The sequence below is a fragment of the Mandrillus leucophaeus genome, unplaced genomic scaffold (genome assembly GCF_000951045.1).
Source record: "Mandrillus leucophaeus isolate KB7577 unplaced genomic scaffold, Mleu.le_1.0 Scaffold145, whole genome shotgun sequence".
Classification (NCBI taxonomy): Eukaryota; Metazoa; Chordata; class Mammalia; order Primates; family Cercopithecidae; genus Mandrillus; species Mandrillus leucophaeus.
Genome location: NW_012101421.1, coordinates 5,379,700 through 5,392,536, shown reverse-complemented (window position 1 = coordinate 5,392,536; position 12,837 = coordinate 5,379,700). Strand labels below are relative to the sequence as shown.

The window sequence follows — 12,837 nt, the reverse complement described above, 5'->3', positions numbered from 1 at the left end:
CTTTAAGCATTTATCCTTTGTTACGAACAATCCAATTACACTTTTAGTTATTTTAAAATGTACAATTAAACTATTATTGACTCTAGTCCCCCTGTTATGCTATCAAATACTAGGTCCTATTTATATTTAGTCCTTCTATTAGTCCTTCTATTTAGCCCTCCCCCACTACCCTTACCAGCCTCTGGTAACCATCCTATACTCTATTTAGGAAGGTGTATTTTTAAATGTCATGCAAATAGTCTTTAAAGTGCCTGCCCCAATTTATCCCAATTTACACGCCTATATAGAGATCTGTAATCACTGCTTCCTTGACAGAGCTTCCCTTAGGGAGGGTTCAGGCCTGGCAAACTCCCACCATGCCTCTGAGACTAACCCAGGCGTCACGCCCCTGCCCATCTTCCCTGAACTTGTTTCGGCTCCGCCCCTTCCGCCTGGTGGTTCCGCTTTTAGGCCGCGCGTTTTCCCAGGGCTTGCAGCGGGAGGGGCGGGGCGTGGGTCCGTGTGACGTCACTGCCGGGCGGACGCCATCTTGCTGTTGCGGCCGGACTTGGATGAAGAGGCGGCAGTGGTGAGAGCGTGGGGAAGGGTGGGGTGAGGGGGCGAGGCCGCGGCTAGGGCGGCGAAACTCTCCTCCCCTCGGCCCCACCGCGTGGGACGGCGTGAACGTGGTGTCGGAGGGATGTCAGCCTTCTCTGAGGCGGCGCTGGAGAAGAAGCTGTCGGAGTTGAGCAACTCACAGCAGAGCGTGCAGACCTTGTCCCTGTGGCTCATTCACCACCGTAAACACTCGCGGCCCATCGTCACCGTGTGGGAGCGGGAGCTGCGGAAAGGTGAGTCCCCCGCACCTGTCGGCCGCCCCCCACCACCCGGCCGGCCTCCAGGCGTCCCCGGGAACCCCGCTTCTCCAGCGCCCCCGGCTTCCTGGCGTCGGGATGCCAGCCCGCGGTGGTCTGCGGGCTTGGAGGAGCTGCGTGCACCACGCTTCTGCAAAGTCTGGGCTTAGATATTTATTGAATAAAGGAATGAATAATTTTAAAAACTCCAGTTAGCTTAACAAGGAAACAGTAGCAGGGGGTCGGGACTCCACAGCCAATTAGGGCCAGAAATTCAGGTGGTCAGGTATTTTTTTTCATTCTGTGAATGATAATGGAGGATAAGGGAGGGAAAAGGTAGGGGAGTGGAAAGAAAAAGATTGATGTGGGTTTGGGAGTTACTTCTGTCATTTCTATAACGCAACAACTTATTCTTGTGAAATTAATAGAGAAATAGTTTTAGAAGTCTAATGTAAGAAGATGGGTGATGCAGTGGAAAAGACTCTGAATTTGTAGATTTTAGAGGATCTCAGTTGGGCAAGTTTCTTACAACTTCTGGGTTGCAGATGCCTTACCTGAAAATGAGAAATTTAGAGTAAGTGACCTAAAGTCCTTTCCTGTTCAATGATTATATGCCCTAATGCAGTGTCTTTGTTTTCCGAAACATTTGATAGTGTTCCTGTAAATGAAGTAAACTTTTTTGAGATGTCTGTCACTAAAACATTCAGAATCAGTTCACGTATACAGAGCAACTTGAGCAACTTTATCTGTAAAAAATTGATTATGCTAGTGCGACTGAAAATGAAAAATTTCATTTGCTTAGTCTGAGCTTGTACTTTAATTCTTAATTCGTGGGGTAGAGTGGACACTCTTCATTATTGTTGCAAACATCCTGATGGATATGACGGTTATCAAGTGTTAAAGGTTTTAACAAACTGTTGTTAATCGAAATAGACGCTTGCTTACTGAACCTTGTGAAAGCTATATGATGTATTTACATAACAGACAAAATGTGAACCAAAATGTTGGCTGTATAGAATGGAGACAATCTGTCCTTGTATATTGTTTGTGGTTATGAAAACGTCACCCATTCTTTAGAAGAAATTGATTTACAGCCCTGTTTTTCAGTTTATGTGTAGGTATATGTGTTTTGGCCCTGAATGAGGAATTCATCTTCTGTGAGTGGACAGAAAGGTTTGAGAAACACTGACATAAAGATCTGGAATGTAGCTGTGAACTTTGAAAAGTCAGGAATTAGCTTTGCTTTTACATTTTACTAGATTTCAGAATCAGTAACAGGTTTATCTTGTTTTTTGTTTTTGCAAAGAGCATTTAGAAACACATGTAATCAATGTAGGGTTGGTACCTAGACTGTCTTAAGAACGATTACAAATCAGTAGAAAAATGGCAATACTGTTTATAGGCATTTCACATGAGGAAACCTGAAAGGTCAACAAATGATACTTAATCTTACGAGTCAGAAAAAGTAAGCCAGTGAGGTACCACTTTATGGTCATCACTTGGCAAAAAGTATGGCAGTATGGTTAATTGTTGCAGACGAAGAGAAACAGAAACTCTTACACCACTCGGCGGGAATGTAAAAACATGTAACTATTTTGTAGATCAACTTAGTTGATGAAGTTGGAGGTATATATTAAATATATCCTTTGACCTAACAGTTTTCTTTCTAGGAATATATTCTAGAAATAAGTATTGTGCTGAAGGATTATGTTTATTGCAGCTTCATAACAAAATTGAAAGCGAGTGAGACCATGTCTTTACAAAAAATAAGAAAAACAAAAAACCATTCCATTAGCTTGAGAATGGGCAAATAAATTGTGATATTGATAAAATGTAATACTATCCAAAAGTTCTCACGAGTGAATTAGAGCTGCATGAAACAACATGACTGAACTGGAAAACAACAAACAAAATCTTGAGCTAAGAAAACAAGGTACAGACGAATAATGCTATGGGGTAAAGTTTAAAAACATGCAAAACAGTACTGCTTTTGTTTATAGATACCTATATTAGAATATGCGTAGTAGTGATTAGCACCATTTTCCAAGATAGTGGTTGCCATAGAAGAAAGCTATCTAATATTTCATGTATTTAAGAAAATGTTGGTGCAAATGTAGGAAAATTGTAAGATGTGCTTTTAGCAAGGTTTGTGATGTTTCCATATGTTTAAGTGTTTCATAAGTAGAAAAAATTAAAGCATGTGAAAAGATGTTTTAGGAGGAGGGTGGTAGTGATGATAGTGTTGATAGTAATGGTGATGCTGATGAACATACCGCTGCTGCTGCAATCCTCATATTAGCCTGGCCTACTCTGCCAAGGGTTTCCTTTTCTTGACAGATGACTGCTTTTGTAGGGTGTAGCCTTTGTGTCCTTCCCCTTCCTTGCAGTTTTGCTCATCAACTTCAGGATTCTCATCTCCTGTAGTTTAATGATAATGGCAATCACTTACTGAGTACCAGACATTCTTTTAGTTATTTTCCCATATCTTGAATCACATTATCTCTGCAGAATAATTACAAAAGAAATCAATCAATCTTGAAAATATATTACAACAAACTAAGGAAAATTAGTTGAACATTTTGTGTTAAGCCAGGCATTCTTTAGTTTCTCAAAGTGTAAAGACAAAAATGTGAGAGTGGGAGAAGCTACTGTTCAAAGTATAAGAATGAGCTGGATACCGTGGCTCATGCCTGTAATCCCAGCACTTTAGGAGGCTGAGGGAGGTGGATTGCCAGAGCTCAGGAGTTTGAGACCAGCCTGGCCAACATGGCAAAACCCTGTCCCTACAAAAAATAACCAAAATTAGCTGGGCGTAATGGCGTGGGCCTAAGCTCCTCAGGAGGCTGAGGTTGGAGGATCACTTGAGCCCAAGAGGTTTAGGCTGCAGTGAGCCAAGTGCGCCACTGCCCTCCAACCTGGGCGACAGAGCAAGGCCCTGTCACAGAAAATAAACAAAAAAATTAAGAATGAATGGTTAAATTATATATGTTAGATATGGTAGCCATTCAGTTACGAAGGTTTCCCTTCTTTTTCTACCTTCCTTATCTTTGTCTCCTTTAATGAAAGAATTTCTGTTTGGAGGGATAAACCTCAAGACCTTTATGAAGACCAAAATGACATATAATTTTCCTGATAAATGCAGTAAAGTGTAACCAAAAATGTAAGTGACCATTTTGTTACTTCTTTATGAAGATGTAATTCACATACGACACCATTCATCCATTCAAGGTATACTATTCAGTGATTTTTAATATGTTTATAGAATTGTAAAGCTGTCACCAATTTTAGAACATTTTTGTTACCCTGAAAGAAACTCCATGCCATTTAGCTGTTGTCCCCAGTCCCCCATCTCTCCCAAACCCTAGGCAACTGCTAATTTACTTTACCTCTATAGATTGGACTATTTTTACCATTTCATATAAATAGAATTACATAGTATGTGGTCTTCTGCACATTTTCCATCCAGGCTATAACATGGATGAGCCTGGAAAACATGCTAACTAAAAGAAGCCCGTTGCAAAAGACCACTTACTGTCCTTCAGTCCTTTTTATGGCAGAATAATATTCTGTTGTATGAATTTAGCCATTCATCAGTTGATAGACGTTTGAGTTATTTCCACTTTTTGGCTATTATAAGTAATGCTGCTGTGAGCACTCCTGTACAAGGTTTTGTTTTGTTTTTGTGGATATGTTTTCATCTTGGATATTTACTGAGGAGTGGAATTTCTGGGTCATATAGGAATCCTATGTTCAACCTTTTGAGGATCTACCAGGCTATTTTCCGCAGTGGGTACTTCTTTTTAAAATACATTCCTACCAACAGTGTATGAGGGTCCAATTTCTCTACATCCTTGCTAATATTTGTTATCTGTCTTTTTGATTACAGCTGTCCTAGTGGGTGTGAAGTGATATCTCATTATGATTTTGATATGCATTTCCCAGATGACTAATTATGCTGAGCCTATTTTCATGTACTTACTGGCCATTTGGATGTTGTCTGGAGAAATATTTATTCTGCCTATTTTAAAATTTGTCTTTTTATTACTGAGTTGTAAGTGTTCCCAATGTTCCCAATGTATACTAGGTACAAGTATTGTATTATATTCATATCACAAATATTTTCTTCCATTCAGTGGGTTGTCTTTTTACTTTCATAATAATGTCCTTTAAACTGTTTTAAACTGTAAATGTCTCAGTCAATGCTAGGCTAAATTATAAAACTTAATATACATTATTTACATTCATTTCTGTAGAAATATTGACCATGAACATACCTGAACTTAGAAACCAACACTAACATTTGGGCTCTTTTCTACACACACTCACTGAAAGATCTCTATAAGAGCTGTAGAAAACAAGATAGATAGGAGGAAATTGTTTGTAGTTGGTGAAGGTCACTGCCCTCCCTTGTCTGGTGATTGTATCCTTTGTACCAGCCTCTTTAATGTTATATTGGTGTCTTAACAAAACTATAAGTGCCTCAACCCCTTAAAGTATGTTAATTCACCCTGTATTTATTGATTGTGTATTACAGTGGTAAAGAAAAGACAAGTTTATTCCTGCCCTCAGAATTTATAGTCTCGTGGTAAGGGCAACCAATAAACAAAACATTTTTAATATAAATTTTGTGTTTAGTTCTTTGAAGGAGGAAATCTTTAGTTAGAGGGAAATCATCTCTGCAAGGTGATGTTTAATAGAAGACCTCTTTGAACAAGTTGGGGGGGTTGGGCCTGCAGCCACTGGGAATATGTGAAAGTGCTGAGGTGATAAATAGCTTTGGATACAAAGAGCCAAACCTGGAAATGGTCGGCCTTTGAATGCCTTTTAACTGTGTTTCCTAATTTTTTTTTTTTTTTAAATGAGACAGTGTCTCACTATGTTGCGGAGGCTGCTCTTGAACTCGGGCTCAGGTACTCTTCATGCCTCAGCCTCCCAAGTAGCTGGGACTACAGGTGCACACTACCGTGCTGGGTTTATTTTTTTCTAGGGTTGGCAACAATTAAAATAATACATTATTTAAGGTTTAGATTTTCCTCCTATTTGTAATCATTTGTTGAAATGAGCACTTTTTCATCAGTAAGCTATGTTAGATATCTTTCAGGGAACTAAGTACCATTTCATATTGTATTATAGGTTGGGGAGTTACATATTGGTTGTGAAGTAGATAGTAGGCTCCTTCACGTTGTTTTCCCATTTCAATTTTTAGCTTCCATAGCCCCAGCATACTGCGTTGGATGAAAGATCTTAAATATTTGTTGAATTAACATTCGTATTCACTAATACGACTTTAAATTTGTAAGATGTGCTAAAATAAGTACTGTATATTCTTGGCTGTTCTTACTAATTTGGTTTTAGAAAAATGGAGAAGTTAAAGAACATTTTTCATTTGCTTTAAAAATATATAGCAATATAAATCCTAAAAATGAGCAGATTCTGTTTTAAGTTGACAATTCAGTGACTTTTATATTGTCTGATACTGTTACTCGTTTCTCTTTCAAAGTTAGAATTGGAAAAAGTAGACAATGCTTGCACCTTCTAAGTTCTTACATTGAAGAGAATTAATGTTGTCAAACTGACCATGATGACTCCCATGTAGTGCATGTCCGGGCTGGGCAACAGAGTGAGACCCTGTCACAAAAAATACAAGAAATTTCTTCTGTTTTCTTTATTCAAGAAATACTTAGTGACCTCCTTACTCTCTTAGTGAACAAGGATGATTGAGCACATAAAAAGACATATAGCTGTCTTCATGGAGCTTACGTATCAGCCAGGCAAGTGCACTCTGCTAAACTAGTAACTGCACAGTAATACAAAGGAGAAATGTAATTGGGAACCTATCCTAGTTTATGAAATTAGGGAAGGGTCCTTTGATTTAAGATTTGAAGTATATGTAGAATTTACTAGGAGCTGTACCAAGAATATAGACATAGGTTTTAGCTCTTGTAATCATTCGAATGTGGTCTTATGTAGAACAACATTATTTGACTTTTCAAATAGAACATTTCCGTTCGTAAGTCCTTTCTGGAGGTAGACAGGATAATACACATTTAGATAAACTTTAATTTTTTAATTTGTTTTTGAGACAGGGTCTTACTCTCTCACCCAGGTGCAGTGGCATGATCTCGACTCACAGCAACCTCTGCCTCCTGGGCTTAAGTGATCCTCCCACTTCAGCCCCCTGAGTACTGGAACTCTAGGTGCATACCACCATGCCTGGCTAATAATTATTTTTGCATTTTTTGTAGAGACCATGTTTGCCATATTGCCCAGGCTGATCTCAAACTCCTGGGCTCAAGTGATCCTCCTGTTTTGGCCTCCCAAAGTGCTGGGATTATAGGCATGAGCCATGGAGCCTGGGTTAGATAAACTTTTAGTGTTTTATGTCTGAAAATAAGTGTCTTAAGGTGTGTGTGTGTGTGTGTGTGTGTGTGTGTGTTATATGTTTGTTGTTGTTTTTGAGAGACAGGGTTTGGCTCTGTTGCCCAGGCTGGAGTGTGGTGGCAGATCAGGGCCCACTGCAGCCCCAACCTCCTAGGCTCAGTCAATCCTCCTAAGTAGCTAGGACCACAGGTGCATGCCACCATGCGTGGCTGATTTTTTCTTTTTTTCTTTTTTTTTTTTTTTGATAGAAACAGGGTCTTGCCATGTTGCCGAGGCTGGTCTTGAACTCCTGGGCTCAGATGATCCTCCTGTCTTGGCCCCACAACATGCTGGGGTTATAGGTGTCAGCATTGCTCCTCACCTTTCTTATTTTTTGTTTGTAAAAATATATTAAGAGGATTATACAGAAAAAAGAAAAATAAAAGGATTATAATGATAAATTATTTATTTAGTCACCTTGCTGTCATCTGAGTTTTGTGGTCATTTTGGTTCTCTTGCATAACTCGTGGCTGTTCTAAGGTGCCTATTCATCTTGTTCTCCTTTTTATAGCTTTTTCTTACTCCTTTTTATCTGTAATAACTGATAATTTTTTTTTAAACAAGGTTTACCATGCTTATGTTGAATGCTTGGATTTTCCAGGTGTGTTTTTAAAAACATTTAGTAGGTAATATGTGCATAAAATGAAATTTAAAAGGCATAAAAGGCTGGGCGTGGTGGCTGACGTAATCCCAGCACTTTGGGAGGCTGAGGTGGGCAGATCACTTGAGATCAGGAGTTCATGACCAGCCTAGCCAATATGGTGAAACCCTGTCTTTACTAAAAATACCAAATTTAGCTGGGTGTGGTGACAGGCACCTGTAATCCCAGCTACTTGGGAGACTAAGGCAGGAGAATCACTTGAACCTGGGAGGTGGAGGTTGCAGTGAGCCGAGATTGTGCCACTGCATTCTAGCCTGGGAGACAAAGCTAGATCCCACCTAAAAACAAAACAAAACAAAAAAAGACCAAAAGCCTGTAAAGAATGATATATGGGTTCTTTCCATTCCTATTCCCTCCTTAACCATTTCTCTACCCCGAACCAGTCTGTTAACAGTTTAATGGCATTGCTTTGTTTTAAAAAACGATTGTATTGTATTTCATTTTATGGATATGTCTAAATTTACGTAATTGTTACTCTGTTGATGAACGTTTAGGATGTCTGTTTTTTCTATTAAAATGTGTATGTCGTTAGTAAATATACTAGTATTTTCTTAATGGTTTTAGGTGATGATTTAAGAGACCTTGATAGACGGGCTAGGCATTAGTGTATCACACCATTTTGTGAAAAGTTCATTACTTTGAGTTTTTCTATGTATCGGTGTGTATTCTCACTCTCATTCTGTTGCATTGATCTGTCTACTCATGTAGCACTGTTATACCCTTTATTATGTTTTCATGGCTGATAGGACATGTACCCTCTCTGACATGCTTTTTTCCCTTCAGCAATTACTCTTCCCTGTTGCAGAGTTTTCTTGTGTATTCTTGTTTTGTTTTTCTATATAAACTCTAGAATCAACTTGTTATTTACAAGAACAAATTTTTTGGTATTTCTGGAATTAATCACTTTAATTTGTTACAGTATCTAAAAGAGAACGTATGTCTTTGTGATGGCAGATGTCAGGCTGAGAACTGTGCAATCTTATTTTAAATGTGTATTTAATTGTTTAAGTGATTTTCAAACTTCTTCAGATGTCACTTCTTGATGCTTTGTAAAAAAAAAAACTCTGTAAAGAGTATCATGAAATGCACATTTAAGTTAAAAATAATTGTCTAACTTTGTGCTAAATGTATCTTAACTTGATTCTTGTACAGGCTAATAGAAGGAAGTATTGAAAGATTAAGTCGCATTATGAAAAAAGACTTAAAACTGAAAACATCAATTAGTTTTTCTCTAAGTTGGGAAAATGGTTTGTATTGATTGATTTTTGTGATGGCACACTTTGGTCCAGTTAAAGGAACATCATTTTGCTTCAGAATATGGTTTAAAAATACCTTAGACATTTAATCTAGCAAATCATTTTTGTCAAGGACCGTATTTTTGCCAAACTATCAAAAAATTCAGTTTTCTTAGTTGAATATCATGAGGTATTATCTTGAACAGCATTTGTGATGGTTAATTTTCTTTGTCAACCTGACTGGGCAACAGGATGCCCAGACATTCAGCCAGCCATTTCTGGATATGTGTGTGGAGGTGTTTTCTGGATGAGATGAACATTTGAATCAGACAGAAAAGCAGATGCCCTCCCTAATGTAAGTAGGACTTACCCAGCCAGTTGAAGACATAAATAGAACGAAAAGGTTGATTTTTCCATGAATAAGAGAGAACTTCTGCTGACTGCCTTTGAGCCTGGACTTTTTTTTTTTTTCTTTTTTCTTTTTCTCTCCTGCCTGTGGATTCAAACTGAAGTATTGGCTGCTCTTCCAGGTCTCCAGTTTGCTAGCCTTCAGACTGGAATTACACCATTGGTAGTCCTGGTTCTTAGGCCTTTGAACTTGGACTGGAACTACTCCATTGGCCCCCCTGGGTCTTCAGGCTCTCCTGCAGTCTGAACTGCAGATCTTGGGACTTGTCAGCCTCCAGATTCCCATGGCTGATTCCTTATAATCAGTCACTATTTCTCTCTCTGTCCTATTCATTCTATTTCTTTGGAGATCCCCAAGTAAAAGTAATTTGAGCACTTCATCTAGATTTACTAACATTTTATTTATTTACTTATTTATTTATTTTGAGATGGAGTCTCGCTCTGTTGCCCAGGCTGGAGTGCAGTGATGTGACTTTTGCTCACCGCAACCTCCGCCTCCCTGGTTCAAGTGATTCTCCTGCCCCGGCTTCCTGAGTAGCTGGGATTACAGGCACCCACCACCACATCTGGTTAATTTTTTTCTATTTTTAGTAGAGACGGTGTTCATCATGTTGGCCAGGTTGGTCTTGAACTCCTGACCTCAAGTGATCTGCCTGTCTTGGCCTCCTAAGGTGCTGGGGTTACAGGCGTGAGCCACCATGCCCGGCCATAGATTCTCTAGCATTTAATTGGTAAATCAGTTAGTACGGGTTTATAATTTGATGCTTTAGATGATGTTTTTAGTTTCTGTCATAAATATGCTGATGATTCAATGATCTTTTTCTGTAGCCCCAGTCTCAGCGTCACTGAATGGCATTTCCTACACATCCCAAACTCATTGTGCACATAAACACTTTTTTGTCATCTTCCCCTATTCCCATTCCTCTTCCCTATTGCTTTGCCTTTCCTATTTCAGTGAAGGGCATTACTAATCTTCTAGTTGCCTATGCTCAGAACTTCAAGATTGTTTCAACCTCTTTCTTCATAGTTTTCTCACCTTCAGCTTTTTAAATTATTTTTGGCAGTATCTCCCTTGCTTTTCCTTTTTCACGCCACTGCCTAGGTCTCATATTTACTAATATTCTTGCTGTAGCTTCCCAGCAGATCTCCTTGTATCTAATCTCATTCACCTACTAGCTGTCCTCCTTACTCATGTTAACACAGAATTACTATATGACCCAGTAATTTCACTCCTAGGTATATGTTTATGAGACTTGGAAACAGATATTCAAACAAATACTTTATAAGAATTCTCATAATAGGACTGTTCATAGTGACCAAACGATTGAAACAACCTGCATGTTCATTAGCAGATGAATGGATAAACAAATATGGTATATCCACATGCTGGAATATTATATTTAGCTGTAAAAAGGAATGAAATACTGATACACTCTACAGTGTTGAGCAACCTCAGAAACGTGCAAAGCAAAAGAAGTCAGACACAAAAAGTCACATATTGTGTATAATATATGGAATATCTAGAATAGGTAAGTCCATAATCCTCCTGGGGGCTAGAGTGAAGAGAGGAATGACGAATAACTACTTAGTGGGTGTGGGCTTGTCTTTGGAGGTGCTGAAAATATTTTGGAACTAGATGGAGGTAATGGTTGCACAATCTTACAAATGCAGTAAAGACCCCTGAATTGTATGCTTTAATGTGGTTAAATTTATGGTATGTGAGATTCACTTCAGTTTTATAAATGATGTAAGTATCTTGTACTTTAATGTGTCTGTGTGCTTTTATGTACTTTTTCTTTTTTCTGTTTCTCCTCTATCCCCTAGGCTCCATACTCTCATGACAACTCCTCTCTTCAGGTTTTTATAGTCTCTCCTGGGAAGAATTAATTGTTCACCCACCCATCATCCCTAGTTCTGTTTTTTGAGATGGGTTCTTTAAAACATTTTTGAATTAAACTTTAAAACTTTAAATTTATAATTTAAATTTATAATTTATAAACTTATAATTTATAATTTAAATTTATAATTTCAGTTAACATCTTAAATTTGAATTGAGGTTGGGTGTTGAGCGTTGGGTATGGTGACTCACACCTGTAATCCCAGGTGGCTGACACCTGTAATCTGCCCGCCGAGGTGGGCAGATCACGAGGTCAGGAGCTTGAGACCAGCCTGGCCGACATGGTGAGACCCCGTCTCTACTAAAGATACAAAAAATTAGCCAGGTGTGGTGGTGCATGTAATCCCAGCTACTCAGGAGGCTGAGGAAGGAGGATCACTTGAGCCCAGGAGGTGGAGGTTGCAGTGAGCCAAGATCGTGCCATTGCACTCCGGCCTGGGTGACAGGGCAAGATTCTGTCTCAAAAAAATAAAAATTAAAAAAAATAATTTTTAAAAAAAATTGATACCAACTTATCTTCAATAGGATACAAAAACTCTGTTCCTCTATAGCCCTATCCTCCTTTTATGTTATCACAAATTACATCTTTATATTTTGTATACCATTTGATAAACTTACATTTTATACATTTGATTTTTAAATCACATAGGAAACAAAAAGAGAAGTGACAGACTAAAAATACAACAATATTGGCCTTTATATTTACTTAGGGAGTTACCTTTACTGATGTTCATTATTTCTTATGGCTTCTAGTTACTATCTAGTATCCTTTAATTTCATCCTGAAGGACTCTATTTAGGATATTTTGTAGGTCAAGTATAATAGTAGCAAACTCTGTCAGCTTTTATTTAGCTTGAAATGCCTTAATTTCTCCTTTAGTTTTGAAGGATTGTTTTGCTAAGTATAAAATCTTGGTTGACAGTTTTTTTTTTTCTGTTAGGATGTTAAATACGTTGTCTCACTGTTTTCTGGTCTCATGGTTTCTGATGAGAAATTGGCTTTTAATCTTGCTGCTTTCAAGATTCTCGTTGTCTTTGTTTTTGACAGTTTGATTATAATGTGTCTTAGTGTAGGTTTCTTTGAGTTTATGTTGCTTGAAGTTTGTTAAGCTTTTTGGATTTGTAGATTCATGTCTTTCTTCAAGTTTTGGAGTTTTTAGCCATTAGTTAATCATGTATCATTTCTTCATCCTTTTCTCTTGCTTTTCTTTTTGTAACTTCATAATGCATTTGTTAATTGGCAGATCCATTAGACTGTGTTCGTTTCTCTTCATTCTTTTTCTTTCTGCTCCCCAGACTCAATAATTTTACTTAGGCTTGTTTGTCCTTATACTTGTTATATTAACACACATCTTGATGATACCAAAAGCAAAGGTGGGTGAAA

At 38.2% G+C, this 12,837-nt stretch overlaps 1 protein-coding gene across 3 annotated transcripts in view; it reads left to right on the top strand.

The window, feature by feature from the left end:
* Positions 1–491: 491 nt before the first annotated feature.
* RPRD1A (regulation of nuclear pre-mRNA domain containing 1A) overlaps positions 492–12,837 on the top strand; it is an 81,631-nt gene continuing 69,285 nt past the window's right edge. For all 3 annotated transcript variants that reach the window (XM_011974438.1, XM_011974435.1, XM_011974436.1), the window contains exon 1: positions 492–830. Coding sequence is in view for 1 of the 3 variants with exons in the window: in XM_011974435.1 (XP_011829825.1) it covers positions 680–830 (151 nt within the window). In the remaining 2 variants the exon portion in view is untranslated. The remainder of the gene's footprint in view (positions 831–12,837) is intronic.